This window comes from Phaseolus vulgaris, chromosome 8 (assembly GCF_051622355.1).
Source record: "Phaseolus vulgaris cultivar YP4 chromosome 8, ASM5162235v1, whole genome shotgun sequence".
In the NCBI taxonomy this organism is placed as follows: Eukaryota; Viridiplantae; Streptophyta; class Magnoliopsida; order Fabales; family Fabaceae; genus Phaseolus; species Phaseolus vulgaris.
The window spans coordinates 28,917,935-28,934,331 of NC_143505.1; the positions used below are offsets into that span (position 1 = coordinate 28,917,935).

General features: G+C 33.8%; 2 protein-coding genes across 2 annotated transcripts; both read right to left on the reverse strand.

The window, feature by feature from the left end:
• Positions 1 to 2,858: 2,858 nt before the first annotated feature.
• Positions 2,859 to 8,289, reverse strand: UNE10 (basic helix-loop-helix (bHLH) DNA-binding superfamily protein). The gene is made up of 6 exons (XM_068629871.2): positions 7,876 to 8,289; positions 6,956 to 7,580; positions 5,815 to 5,916; positions 5,649 to 5,714; positions 3,862 to 4,242; positions 2,859 to 3,220 (listed from the first exon to the last, which is right to left on the reverse strand). Exons 1-6 carry the CDS (start codon positions 8,052 to 8,054, stop codon positions 3,137 to 3,139), a joined length of 1,437 nt encoding a protein of 478 aa, XP_068485972.1. The 5' UTR covers positions 8,055 to 8,289; the 3' UTR covers positions 2,859 to 3,136.
• An 884-nt stretch (positions 8,290 to 9,173) lies between these two features.
• On the reverse strand, positions 9,174 to 16,397 carry LOC150025540 (uncharacterized). Its single transcript, XM_090294087.1, has 7 exons — positions 14,358 to 16,397; positions 13,906 to 13,976; positions 13,375 to 13,633; positions 12,753 to 13,013; positions 11,969 to 12,634; positions 11,770 to 11,880; positions 9,174 to 9,233 (listed from the first exon to the last, which is right to left on the reverse strand). Exons 1-7 carry the CDS (start codon positions 16,395 to 16,397, stop codon positions 9,174 to 9,176), a joined length of 3,468 nt encoding a protein of 1,155 aa, XP_090150213.1.

Here is a 16,397-nt window from a genome sequence, read left to right on the forward strand (position 1 = left end):
ATCTTTGTTATGGCCATATATGATAAAAAAAAAGTAAAAATCACACTTCATTTAAGTTGAACATCCAATAACAAATTTGTAGGTACAATTTGCTCCAAAAGGGGGGGTTGAATAGAGCCTGAACTGAATTAATTTTTTTTATCAACTCAAATATAAAACACAAATCATAAAAGATGGGGGATAGAGAATAGTATGTACAAAGACTTATACTGGTTTACCCCAAACACTAAGTTTATGTCCAATCCCCTTAAGCTCCCCGCTCACGAGCCTTAAGTATTACTCACTTGTCTAGCAAACAAGTATTTTCCACCTCTCCATATACACAATTATTATCCATCTCTCTAGGTACATGATAAGTGTCATATTTTTGTAATATTTCATATTAAAATACAGACACTTATGAATATTTATTGATTAAATAACTATAATTTAACCCATAATTTATGAATTTAAACCTTTTTATATATTTTGAGATTATAATATGAATAAGAATGAATTATTCCCAATTTTGAGTTAATTTCAGGATTCTGGGATAAAATGGAGATGAAAGGGCTAAAGGAGAATATACAAGATAAAAAGGCCCAACGTCACTAGAGCAATCTCGCTTGGGCGAGATCCTTTGAGGGCATCTGGCTTAGGTGAGTTTGGGCGAGCTTTGGTGAGTGTTGGTGCATTCCAACTTTCCCTTTTTAGCTTTGTATATTCTCTTTTTGCCCAATCATCTTCATTCTACCCTAGAATGCTGGAATTAACACAAATTTGGAAATAAATCGTTCTTATTTAAATTAAAATCACAAAATATGTAAAAAGGTATAAATTCGTAAATTAGGGGTTATTTTATCAATTAATATCCATAAGTGTCGGTATTTTAATATGAAATATTACTCAAATCTGTCACTTATCATCTACTAACACGGTTTTTTGTATTAATCAGGGCATGTCGTGGATATAACATACTAAGAGGTTGATTAAGTGCAAATTATCAGAAGCTGACATGGTTGAACCTAAAGGTTTGTAATTTTTGTCTTCCTCTTTTCATTGTTTATCAATATTAAATTTTAATTTATATTGAATTATAATGTAATAGACAGCCGAGAGGCTATGAGTGCGGCTATTACGTTATGCAATGGATTATTACCATCGTAAGACTAGGCATTCAAAGAGATTGGGAGCAGATAATAATATTTAAATTATTCTTTATAATTCTTTAAAGTATATGTATCTTAACACTAATGTGAACTTTATTTTGTAATGTAGTTTTTTACAGATGAGCAACCACTGTCTTTGGCCGCTTATGTGAGACATGCTAGGGCCACATATTTCCTTAATTTCTATAACTTTAGGATAGCTAATCAATAGTATAGGAATTAGATAGGAACATATATTAGTGTTTGTAATACATTTTTATCAATATATATATATATATATATATATATATAATTTGCTTCTTTTGAATGAATGTGTCTGAATTTATGTATCTGACTGAGTTTAAATGAATAGGTTTAGTAAGATGGGAAAACGCATAAAACAAAATGAACTAAAAAAAATGTCCATAATAAACGACGGCTATCACCATAATCGCGGTCTATACCTCGACCATGTGCACTATTTAGGGAAGGGTATAAAAGGTGGTTATGACCATAACTGGTGTCAAGGAATGGTATAAAGGGCGGTTATAGTCATAACGACTATTTATGTGAGTTATAAACGACGGTTCTAGAGTCATCGTTTATGCCTCCATAGAATAGACTACGTGTTCATAGTAAGCGGTTTCGAAACTGCTGTCTAATTGCTAAAAAAAATCGTTGTCTTTGACCTTTTTTGCACCAATGACACCAACCATGTCTAACTATACAAAAAAGGTTTGAGAAAATGTGTGATTTAAATGATCACATGGTTTTCTCACTAAAGAAAGGATCAAGCTCTTTCAACGTATACAAAGGATAAACACTCTTTTAGATTACTAAATGAACACAAAAGTGTTCTTGCAAAACTTTTTGAAGTACAGGAGGATTTTAGCTTCGATTTCAGTAGTGTTTCGACACTTAGCAATTTGTTTTCTTGTCTTATTCTTCAAATAGTGGCTTTATATAGAGCGTAGAAGAAAGAGTTACTGCAAATCCTTTTTGGTCCGTTGAGAGCATCAAAACTTAGATGGTCATCCTCATGTGTATGATCGAGCTAGGATGTAGATGTTCATTAAATGCACTTTATGCAACATTAATTGTTAATCTCCTCTTTAAGCAACATCCAGATAGTTGATAATACTTATCAATCCTAGGTAAAATAGTTTTTTTACTCGAATTGGAGTAAAAGTAGAGATCTTGAAGATAGTTGGACCAGAGTTGAGATAAGCTTGGTGGAAAATAGTTTTAGCTCGTATCCCATGAGATCTTGAAGTAGACATGTACTCTAGCAAATTCGTGTGGTAGGAAAAAGATGGAAATATTTCCTATGACACGAAATAAGCTTAAAGAATATTTTTGTTAAGTACAATATAAAACTTAAGATTATATGTTTATCATCGGATGAAAAACTCATTTACAAGATGAGTTACAAGATGAGGTGTTGTATTGTCAACCTTTATATCTTACATTATGTGATATTTTTTTGTAAAACACACATCTTACAAATGTTAGTGTTTTAATATTTTTTTTTGTGAAAAACGCTTATTCAAAATTAGGATTGTTGGGGTTTACTCTAACAATTTTATTAAACCTTTTATTAGAATACTAATGTTATCCTTCGTCAACACATTATATTTGCTGACTAAAAAATCAGTTAATTTATATAGTGTTCTTGTAGAGAAAAAAAATGAAAAATGAAATGTGTGGAAAAGGAAAATAATAAGATGTGAATCAGACCAAAAGTCATTATTCAATAAAATAGCAAAATACGTTATACATTGCAAATTCTATGAAGGTACATCATATGAAGGTAAAATAACCAAGAAAGCCACCTAATCTTAACAAGTTACTAACCCCAAATAAGAAAAGATTGTGTATATCTATTGTACTATTGTTTTTCTTCACTTGCTTTGGAGCTAATATACATATTTCTCACAAAGAATAAGTATGGACATTCTCTTTAGTAGCTCAACACTATCACACTAGAAGAATAATACCCAGAAGCTAGCTCAGTTCTTGGAACCAGAAACTGGAGGTTGGTGCAGCTGCTGATACATCGCAACAAGTCTACTGTAGGCATCCATGGTCATGGGCTGCAAATAGTTATTCAATTTTCTTAATTAAACAATCATTTTTTATCAGAACATATCAATTAAAAAAAATAACTACAGACATTTAAAGCACCTTGAACCAACAAATTTATAACCATATGTATCTAAGTTGAGGAAAAGAAAACTTCCAAATGCCAAGCATCGACTCATCAATTGATACAGAGCAGGCAATGAAAATGTGTATATGAGGTCCAAGCTAGATAAATAAATTAACTTTTTTGTGAGTAGATAAATAAATTAATTAATTTGTCACAGTGCTAGCAAAGCAGTGCCCAATATTAATGCTGCAATGAATTCGATTTGACTGATTTCTACAACCTTATCATTCGTGCCTCACAAGTTGAGTAGCCAGCCAAATCAGCAAAACCAGGTTGCTATCAATCATTATAAGAAATTTTAAATTCTTTACCTTATCCTCAATAAATACGACCAGTACAAAAATGCACAGGACTGGATTATACTTCATCATGAAATACAAAAATCAAAGTAGAATACCATTCTAATAGTAGGAAAAATAACCAAATAAACAAGATGGGTTTGGATAATTTTAGGTTCATAACATGAGAGTGGTGTCATTCAATATCAAACAATGAAGAGTAAGAATTCTTATAAATATTTGTTACCTGTGATTGGCATCCGAAAAGTGTGGACAGAGGGTCAGGCATCACGGTGGCCGGATTCCCTTGAAATCGGTCAGCAGCTCCGGCCGCCGCGGCATCCCACGACGCTGCCATCGGCATGAAGGCAGAAGGGTGAAGGACTGGAGGGATGGCAGGGATGTTAGCACGATTCATGGAGTTCATGTCCAACCCCATTCCCATCCCCATCCCCATTCCCATCCCCAATCCCATGCCCATTGGAGACATCATAGACATCTGAAGCTGCTGTTGCATGGTCAATGGCAGCATCATCGATGACATATTGATTCTATTCATCATCTGCACCTGTGCTTGCAACTGCTTCAAATATTCTATCACCTCATCCAACATTGAAGCTTTATCAGTCTGCATAGGTTAGCATAATACATAATTAATGTCCAACATTTATGAAATTCCATAAAGTAAGACCACACAAAAGTAGTTAAGTATATGATGAAATCCTACTTCACAACTCTTAGAGTTTAGAGTTGTATATACAATTTTTTATCTGATAAATTTAAAAATAAATATATATAATAAAAAATAAATTTAGAGTTAAATAATATGAAATAGTATTAAAATAATAATATTAAAAATTATAATTTGATTCTATAAAAAAAATGTGAATCGTTAATGTATCATTTATTTTTATTAATGTATGATATGGTTAAGTGTGGGTTCTTTTTCTTTGGCTTTGATTGGTACGTTTTTGGTGGAAAATGTTATGTTTTAGTGTTTATTGTATAATTGACATGAGGGTCTACCACCGGAAAGGATTTCCTGTGGGAGCAGTTGGGTGCCTCTTCACCAAACAGCCTCCTGTCAGAGCATGACAAAAAGTAATTGGACTTCTCGTGGACTTTATAACTGCACATACTACCCTAATATTCCCACTCTCAGCCATATATGATTGAAAAAAGTTCAAGACCACAATTATCCCCACTTAGAATCTTTATGCTTTCATGATTATTTGTCACAAAAAAAAATCATCCAATACTATTACATTAATTATATTTTTGAGATGTATTAAGTGTAGTTATATATAAATTTAAAACTAATTAAATTGATGACAATATATTAAGACATTTTTAGTTGTTTATTTACCAATAATGGCTGGACCATTTGTAAAGGGACAGAGGTGGTAGAATCTTTTGTAAAGAACTTCAACATTTAAATTTTACATGAAATGTATGATAAATGGCATGAAAGTAGATACCTTATCTACAAGGACGGTACCATAAATAAGAAAAGTCAAGAATGAACAAACAAAAAACATATCATATTAAAATGTAAGTTCGTGCAGAAAAGTCCAAATAATAATAAATGCTCAAATCAAGTTTAAATAATAAAAAATTAGTATTAATAACAACAATAATTAATAATAGTATAGTTCATCACACTTTTATATATACTACTTTTAGAAAATAAACATATTGAAATTCATTTTCCTTTCAAAAAATAATTTATTTAATTTCTTGGAAGAATCGAAGAACAAACGTGAGGGAGATCCAGTGTGAAATAGTATTTATGCTGGCTATAGAATATATAGGTACTTGAACTCTACGAAAGTGAAAATGGAAAAGAAATATGCTACGTCAGTATATAGCAACTGTTTCTCTCACAGATTTGGGACCAGTAGATACTATATAATTGGCTCGGATACCACATACACAATATCATGATTTCGATGATAATATGTGAAAAAAAAACAAACTATATCATGATTAGCTCAGCCAAACCCCACCTACTAGTTGCAACTATATGCTATATACCTTGCTGGAATTTGGGACCAACTTTTGCAATGTCTTCATTCTTTGGTTAATCTTATCCCTCCTTTTCTGAAAAAGCCAATGCAAAAATGAACCAATGAACAACAAATTCTTGATTTTGTTATTACAATAACATTATAGCAATTTGCAAACTTAATTCAACGTTTACCCTTTCAGATTGGTTGTGTATAGCCGCAGCTCTACTCCTTTTAGTAGACACCGACGATTTTCCTTTTGCTCTCTGTTTCTTCTCCTCGTCCCCGTTTTCACCCTTTACACATTCACAACCACATGTCATAAAACTAATATAGAGCTTGAAATTAATTATATGTGCAGCATATATTGGTATTTTATAATTTTAGTCACTAAATAAATCTTTCCAGACCTAAAATATCGTTATGATAATATTCTAAAAAATTCATTAAATTAATCTCTGCAAATATTTTAATTTTATCATATTTATTTTCATAAGGAACTAGTAAGTTTTGCTTTTTTTTTTCGTCGGTGTTAAAAATAGACACATTTTTCTTATACTTAGGATAGATCAATAATACATAACTTGGTAAAAGTAAATGAATAAAAATCATATAGTCTTGCAACAAGTTTGAAATCATCGGAATTGTGAGCGTAATATTTCTACAAAAGGGCTGAAATGTAAAATATTATCAAAGATAAATTTTTCGGCAAAAATTAAATCGAAGAAAATTTGTATTTATATATATATATATATATATATATTTAAACCAAAGAGAAATACTGTTCAAGAAGAGGAGATTTTAAAATAAAATAAAGATATAAGAGTGACAAAAAATCACCTATAAATAAAAAAATATCGTATGAACAAACTTATGGATACGTATAGAGAAAAAAATACAGAGTGTAATACGCAATATATATATATATATAATATATATATATATATATATATATAAAAGATAAATAGACAAATATAAGTGGGCATATGACTAATAAAAATTAGAGTTTGTACAGTTCTTTCTTAGAAAAATCATTAGAAATTTACTAAAGATTTTATTATAATAATAAGCAAAATGTTAGTTTGAGTTTGATAACTCAGTTGTCGAGTTTTGTATACAATCTTTATGTAATGATTTTAAAAATAAATATATAATAAAAAATAAATTTAAATAATATAAATAATAATAAAAATAATAATATGGTTAGTTGTAATGTTATTGTATAAAAAAATGTAGATTACGAATATAATTATCCTATTAATAATAAGAATAAAACACATGAAAAGAAACAAGTAGAATAGAAATAAGATGAAATGGGAGAGGGTGGTTGGTTACCACTGGTTTACTGTGGGAAACAGAATCGTGGTCGTCGACGGTGGTGGTGTTGGTGCAGTGCTTAGCCGAGCTGGTGTTATCGAGGGAGTTGATAGAGGAGGAAGTGAAAGCGACACCAAACTCCCTGTCGCACGTGTCAAGGGTCACGTGCTTGCTATCCCTTCCGAAGGTGGCACTGCCACTCACGCTCTGATCCCTCCCACTCATCTCCTGTCCCTTCGCCCCGTGGTTGCCGCAGCACGACCCCACACGTGTGGAGCACCCTACCATGCATGTGCTGGGGACGGACTTCATGCCCTGCTTGCTCTGCTCCCGCTTCGAACACGGCACCAATGCGTCCATCGTCACCGTGTTCGCCGTCCCGGCGCTCCCGTGAGGGTCTAACCACGGGACCAGGTAGTTCCCGTACACGCCGCCGTCGCCGTTCAGCGTTGGCTTTCCACTGTGCGGCAAGCTCGTGGCTTGGTTCACTATGGACTCCAAGGTGCCACTGGCGCGTGGCTTCTCCCATGTGTACTTATTGGCGGCGCTTGTGGGGGGCTTCACCGGCACACGCGGTAGCCCTAAGCCATGCATAGAAAGTTGCCCATTTTCCCATGTCAGCTCCGCAACCTCGTAGTCTAACCTGAACTTATCAAATAACACAAACAACTACATCCTTAGCACTTCTAAACTAGTATAAAAAAGGTTGTCACAGTGAATCTCTTCTATTTGGTTATTTTAATTAACAAATGTTTGTATGAGAGAATATAGCATGTTGGACACAGTTAAGTTGACTCCGTTTATAAACAAGACGTACTCCTTTTCTGGGTGCATCGGAAGAAAGAAAGAGTGGGTTGAATAATAGATGATTGAGTGTGTGACATAGTTTTGAAGAATAATATTTGTTTGAGAGATATAAAGAAAGGAAGAGAACTAACATGGGGACATCAGGGGCAGTGGAATTGGAGTTGGAGTTGGAGTTGGAGCGAAGAGAGAGTCTTGGGGATGGTGGGTTGTCGTCGAGATCCCAGCTGGGAACACACTGGCTCATTTTTGGGGAAGAATTGAAGATGGAGGAAGTGTGTTTTTGGTGCTTGTTTGCGTTGTTTAATATCATGGGAAAGAAAAGATTATGAGAGAGGGGAGAAAAGATTGATTGTTGTTTAATGAAAGGATTTGATCTGGTTTTGGTGTGTAATGTGTGAGACTGGGTGTGACCCTCTAATATGAGAGGAATGAGGAAAAGGAGCTTGTGGATTTGGTTTCACTATGGGAAAGAGAGAATCTAGTCCATATGTATTGGAGTGAGAAGGTAGGGAGTAGTCAGTTCTGCTTTGTCGTTTCAACGATTCGGTTTTGCCAATTTGCTATTTAACAAGTATAAATTCGTTTATCTCATCACTTATCCATAACCAAAAAACCCGTACACACTGTTTTCCAGAATTATCATTAGCCTGGTTAACTTTAGGATGCATCACAAATTAACCCCTCATCTCTAGTCAACATCACCATTTACACTATTTTTTTTACATACTGTGTCATTTAATATTATTATTATTATTATTATTATTATTATTAATAAATTTAAAATTGTGAATGCTCATAAAATTATCTAGATTATGAACACATCATAATCTTGAATTACAAATAAAAACTTTTCTTTTATCCCATTTCTTAATTTTCTCTTTATTCTATTTCATTATGTCTATATATTTTTTTCATCCATGCACTACAAGAAAAAATGGTTTTAACAAGGGTTTATTTTTACATTATCTAGGGTTAAAACCTCCATTAAGTCATTTACCCAGGGTTGTAGTTTTCCCCGCTAAACCATCTCTGGGGAATGTGTTCCCCAGGGTTTTTTTAAACCTCAGGAAAAGCCTTTCAAAATACCATGGGTTTCAAAACCTCCGTAGAATACCATGGGTTTCAAAACCTCCGTAGAATACCATGGGTTTTAAAATCCCCGTAAAATACCATGGGTTTCAAAACGTCCATAAAATGTTTTAGAACCTCCTTAAAAAATACCATAGGTTTCAAAATTATGAAATTTGTTTTTTTTTATTCATTTACCTGGACAAAGAATCTTTAACAATTTAAACTAGCTTTGCTGAAAAAAAAGAAAAGAAAAAAGAGGTTACACATATGGTGGGACTACCCAAATTAGCTAGCTGGCTCAGCACAATAGATCTTAGCCTTTTATGCACATCCAAAGTAAATAAATCTCAACTTTGTATCAATTTAATGACTTATAACCATGACATATCATGTACATAACCAACACATCTGACAGTACCTATGGAAAATGTGGTCATAAATCTATAACCATTTGAAATTGATGAAATTTCTTGACCGGTTAGGATTTGGACTCAAACTTAATCAAAATCAAGGTGCACGGCATGAAGAATCTTAACCATATAGAACTCATCCAACTTCATCTTAATCTCTTTTGAAGAATCAACATCTAAAACCATTTTCAATTCCTTACTAGTTGATTGGACTTCAATAATAAAACAAGTCATGTCATGATTTGTTTGTTTAAGAGATGTCAATTTATGAGCAGAGTCATAAAGCTCTTAGCCTTCTTCTGAAACGAGTGACACAAGCTCTAAGAGTGCCTAATATATTGTGTTCCACATAATGGCACAACAAGGCACAAAGCTAAGAATCAATCTTTTTCCATCATTCAACTCTTTCTAATGGTATTTTACTACCATCTTACAAGTGCTCATCAAAACCATGACCAAGAAACCACAATTCAATTGATGGAGACCGAGGCAAATCACTTTTTACATTAAATAAAGTAATTGTAGGTGACAAAGAAAATGAGTGGACAAATCCAAATGCCATTACAGATCAGAAACAAATAGCACATGTGTAAAAAATGCTATTTCAAGATGTTCAAATGAAGGCTTGAACTACACATGACTAGGTTAGCCATGCAAATATGCTATGAGTGATGGAGCATGTGGAGGAATTTGTCTTAATCATTTTCATACACTACTCAAAAGAAAGATCCAACAACCTTGTCAAAACTAGCCAACACAAAAACAAGGAAAACACCTAAACATAACACTACCAAGCTTTCAAATCCAACAAAAAAAACTAAAAAAGACTATAAATCAACATCAAACACATCAACGGATCAAGACACCAATTAAAAAAAACAAGTTAAAGCAAAATAAGAAGTAATCCAGCAAAATTTTCCACAAAATTTAAACTCATTAATACCAGTTTAAACTCATTAATGAACAAGATAAAACCAGTATATGACTGCATGATCGATTTTGATCACGTTCTAATCCCACATGAATTCTTTATTTGTTGAATGAGTGTGTTTGGTGCATTATTATTACACTAGTACAAAAAGGTAAATTAACGACGGTTAAAATCGACATTTAAAGACGGTTCCAGAACCGTCGTTATTACATGCGTCGTTAAAGGGATATGGACTCAACCGTCGTTAAAGGTGGTTGCTGTTTTTTTTTTAAAAAAATTACGCGACTTTCAAAGACGGTTCCTCTAGGAACCGTCGTTATAAGTATGCCTTTTTTAAAGACGGTTCCAGAACCGTCGTTATAAGTATTTGATTAAAAAAAATAAAAAATTTTATTTTTAAAAAAATCTCAAATAACCTGCATAAAGTTTTCAATTCCAGAAAATAAAAACATTTCAAATCATAATTTAAATATAAAGATTACATACAACAAATTATAACATAATACAAAAAAGTTTGGTAATATATGAAAAAATTTGTCATTGTAATGATTTATCTATATTAGAGTGTTATACATGGTTACAAAATACTTTGACCATGTTGTTCTCACATACTCCAATGCTTCTAAATCTAGCGGGTGTTGGTCGTTGAACAACTGTGACATTTGAAATATTTTGAATTAGTGCATGAATAATAAATCTCAAATTTTAAAGTGTTTATTGTATTGAGGTATTACCTTATCCCAACCTTTCTTAATTTCAGCTTGCAAAATAGTCAACATCCACTGCATAACATAATAACCGCACTCATAATTTTGAGGTTGCCTGTTGGACTGCATGTGAAAATAAATGTATTAAATGAATGAGTGAAACACATTAAATTAAGTGAACAAATATACTTTAAATACCTTAAGGTACATCCAAGTGAGTTTTTGTGCGTTTGAAGTTCTCCTCCCACACAACATATTATATCCAGAGTAAGCACTAAAATAATAAGATTTCATGTTAGAATACATAATATTATATAATATATAAGTAATAATAAATGTTAAATGAAACTGTCGTACCTATCTATAATGTTTTTAAAATAGGCAGGAGGTTTTTTATGCAAGGAGCAAAACCATGCAGCGGTATGATCTTCAACAGATATGATCAATAGTTGCCAATGACGCCTGTATAACAAATCAGTTAATTAGTTTCTCTTATTTCAATAATTTATTAAAACTTATTTAATAAATAAGAACTTACTCATGGATGTACGGAGCAAAATAAATGTGTTTTCCACCATTCTTTAAGGCAGTGGTGATGTATGTTTGTGTTTCCGACTTCTTGTTTCCAATTGATTGAGTGATTTGAGGGTCTAAAAACCCATATATATTATGTTTCCCCTCATCAAAGCATAATCCAGAAAGATACCTAAATTTCAATAAGTTAGTACTAATATATTTAATAAATCAAAAGTATAAAGAATTTAAAATTTGAACTTACATCATCCATAATTGCAGAACTGTTATGTTAATCTCTTGATCTCCGGATGCAAGGTCCAACAAATCAGACATGTGAACGTACAACGGTAGATTACTATGCCTTCCAAAAATATTGGCATCCCATGGAACCTCTAACACGGTTGTATCTAAAGCTGTAGCAACTTCTACCAATGCCGCCAGAGGATCATCAATGGAGACTATTTTCTTCTTTCCCAGAGACAGATTTGTCTTAGGTTCCTGCTACTCATCAAAACAAAAAAATACTTAAATTAGTTAGAATGTAATATATCTGATATATAATTCTATTAATATTAGTGCAAATATATACCATAGAGTCTATAGGTCTGACGAGATGTCTAGGCCAGGCAACAAAAGTATGTAATGCCTCTGCCACAATTGTCACCTCTGATGTCGGCACAGGAACTGCAAGATCACCATAAAGGACCTTCTCCACCGTGACCTTCATGAAATTAGAAGGAAGAGGCACATTGTGTAACATTGTGACCCCTTCATAACACTTACCCAAGGCAACGAATCGGGTCAAAGAATTACACTCAACATATAATTCGCATTGGCTAGTTGAGCCAAAGTCATCCCCTGATAGATCAACTGCCGAACAACTCCCTTTAGTGCTGACTTTCTTAATAGGAGGCGGAGGTGGTTCATCTTCTACCATAGTAGGTGGTTGCTGTGAGTGTCCTAAACCCTCCAACCGCTTTTTGAACTCCATTTCCATTCGCGCACTAAACTCCTCCATGAAGCTTTCTTTAAGCTCTTGAGTTACCTCAGCCTTTAACTGCTCACGTAGTTGTAGTAAATACTCTTGGCTAGGTTCATTGGACAATTGTTCCTTGCTGTGTGATGGAGGTCCAAAGTATGACCGAATCCCAACCCCATATCCAGCTACACGAACACGTCCAGGGTGTTCAGGTCGTCCGAGAGCAACATTAAGAATATCATTGCGACCACATGGTTTAAAAGTCCCCTGTGTTGATTGCTCATTAAGAGAATCCTAAAACAAATGAAAAGAAATTGACAAACTTCAACACATTGAATTTAAAATAACACATAGAATTTAAAATAACACATTGAAAAGAAATTGTCAAACTTACAATGCGTTCAACTGTTTGTTCTGTAGACTTAGAACTCCATATCCCTAATGTGTTTATACGGGCACCCTTCCACATCTCATGTCGGAGTGGTGGGGATGGAGGTCTTAAAGAATCTACACTATTCATTTCCTCAATGGAAGTAGAACGTGCTTTAATCTTTTCTTCAAGCATCCTCTGCTCTAGCAACTTATAACCACCACGAGACAATAAGTGTGGGGTATCATTATGTGCCTGATTGGCTTTTGCTTTGTTTCGAACCTCCTATCATAACACTCAAAATTTAGTAATACGTTAATATAAACTATATTCAAATATAAAAGTGATACTAACCTGCCATTTTTCAGTTTGTCGAATATTGACAAACTGCTGCCAAGTTTCTTCATCAATGGATGCATATTTTGCACAAGGATTTTCTTCTTTCCTTTTCCCATATATATAATCTGTTGTCAATTTTGATTTAAACTGACGAAACTTGACACCCACATCTGAAAGAATCTTCGCTTTCAAGGTGTCCACATTCGGGATGTTGTAATGTGTTTACATTGTTTGAAAGAATTAGTTCATAAACAAAAACAAAGTATAAAAGAACTTTAGATTTAGCAAAGTAAAAACAGTTACATACCAGAATATCTTGCCAAATCATGTTTTTCTCGTGGTCAGTCACGTGATCCCAGGACTGAGTTAAGATAGAGATCCTTTCACGAGAAAGTACTCCGAGATAACTCCTATATTTCTTTGCATGTTGCCCAGTGGGCACACCAGTGTGGATATCAATAGACAAAGGTATTTTGTCATCTTTAGTTATCTTCTTAAACATATTCTTCAATCTTGTAGGTCCTCTACCAGTTTTTGAATGGGAAACTTTATCATCTGCCATGTTCCTGTTATCAAAAAAATATAATAAGCATCAAGAATATGAAATATAATGAAAATGAAATATATTGTAAAACTAAACATGAATCACATGTACATACAAATATATATTCCTTCATCATGATCATTTCGAGTTGCATGTACAACATCAGCAACATCCTCGTACTCTTTATTGATGGTCGTTCTTGTAAGTGATTCAATCTCACAAATGTCATTGTTTGTATCTTCTGGGTCATTATGTTGTTTTTTTCCATGTAGCACAACTGACTAGTGGTCAGACGTAGTATCTTGGATATAGAAAACTTGGGAAGCTTGATGTGCCATTATAAATGGTTCGTCATGATAACCTATCTTTCGAAAGTCAACCAAAGTCATTCCTAATTCATCAACTTTGACACCAGTCTTATTGTCAACCCACTTGCATTTGAAAACAGGTACAGTAAACTTGGTATAATTAACTTCCCAAATCTCTACTATGACACCATAATAAGGCATTGATCCCACAACAGGATTTTGATCCTTTGCAGTTGAAAACTGCATAGACTCTGCCTCCAAGGTGACTCCGCTATTTTGCACTGTACTCCTATCATCTCAAGACTTTGTGTAAAACAAACAACCATTTACTTCATAGCCAGAACAACATAAAACATCAAATTTGAGACCGTTTGCAAGCCATGTTAATGTTTCAGATGCTGATGGATCATTCATTATTTGTTGCTTAAACCATGACATGAAAGTTTTGTTATGCTCAATTAACACCCATTTTTCTGATTGCCTTGGATTTTTATATTTGACAATGTCTTTGTGTGTATCTAAGTATGGTAACACCTCATCAGTGTTATTCAAGATATACAAGTGTGCTTGCAGAACCTCTTCTCTAGATTTGCTTATGACATGTACACCTCTTGAAGATTTACTTATGAATCTACGAGAGTGCCAACCTTTTTCAGGAACTCCTATACATTTGGCTTTTGACATGTACTCGGAACAAAACTCAATAGATTCTTCTGAAATGTATCTTTCAATAATGGAAGCTTCTGGACGACATTGATTCTTCACATATCCCTTCAAAATCTTCATGTATCGTTCAACTGGATACATCCATCGCATATAAACTGGCCCACACAATCTGATTTCTCTTACAAGATGAACAACCAAGTGTACCATAATATCAAAAAAAGATGGAGGAAAAAACATCTCGAGTTGACACAAGATAACAATTATTTCTTCTTCAAGTTCATCCAACTTCTGAGAGTCAATCTCTTTACTACATATGGAATTGAAAAATGAACATAGTCGAGTGATTGTATGCCTAACATTTTTGGGCAAGATTCCACGAATAGCCACCGGTAGTAATTGTTGCATTAGAACGTGACAATCATGTGACTTTAAGCCAATTAGTTTCAAATCATTCATAGATACAAGACTCTTCACATTTGAAGAGTAGCCTTGTGGTACCTTAACACCTTTAAGACATTCACAAAAACTTGTTTTCTCTTTCTTTGACAAAGTGTAACACGCTGCAGGCAAGTATGTACGTTTACCAACTTCTCTCGGTGCCAATTCCTCTCGTATATTCATCTCAATCAAATCCAGACGTGCATTCACACCATCCTTTGTTTTGCCTTTAATGTTCAGAAGTGTTCCTATTAGACTGTCACACACATTCTTTTCTACGTGCATTACATCTAGACAGTGTCTGACATCTAACTTACACCAATACGGAAGATCAAAAAAGATTGATCTCTTCTTCCATATTTCACTCACAGTTTTCTTCTTCATTTTTCCAAAAGTCACATTAACATTTTTTATTTTTTCATAAATTTCAACACCACTTAAGGGAGTGGGACAAATGTCATGTTCTTGGTATCCGTTAAAAGCTTTTTTCAATCTACGATACGGATGATATTTCTTTAGAAATCTACGATGCCCAAGATACACGGTTTTTCTTCCGTGTTTCAACTGCTCATAAGATGTCTTCTCTTCACATATTGGACATGCTCTATGGCCTTTCACACTATAACCTGACAAGTTCCCATATGCAGGGAAGTCATTGATAGTACAAAACAACATCGCATGCAATCGGAAAGATTCATTCTTAAACGCGTCAAACATATCAACCCCTTCATTCCACAATAACTTCAAATCTTCAATCAATGGATTAAGATAAACATCTATGTCATTTCCAGGTTGTTTTAGACCAGAGATCATCATAGATAACATCATGTATTTGCGCTTCATACACAAAGCAGGAGGTAAGTTGTAAATCACTAACAAAACGGGCCATGAACTATGATTACTACTTAAATTTCCAAAGGGATTCATTCCATCAGTTGCCAATCCAAGTCTTAAGTTTCTTGATTCTTTTCCAAATTCAGGAAATTCTTTATCAAAATTCTTCCACTGCAAAGAATCAGCAGGATGACGAAGTAGTCCATCACATTTTCTATTATCTGCATGCCACCTAAGGTTTTTAGCGTCATCTGCATTTGCAAACAAACGCTTAAGCCTTGGAATTATTGGAAGATACCAAACAACCTTAGTAGGAGGACCTTCCTTTGTGAATTCATCAATTTCATCATTCCGACCAACTTTAACCTTATAACGTGACAAACCACACTTGGGACATCTTCTTAAATCTTCATACTCATTTCTGTATAAAAAACAATCGTTAGGACATGAATGTATTTTTCTATACTCCTTACCCATTGGACAAAGTATTTTTTTTGCCTCATAATTTCGAATGGGCAAGGTATTTCCTTCTGGAAGCAT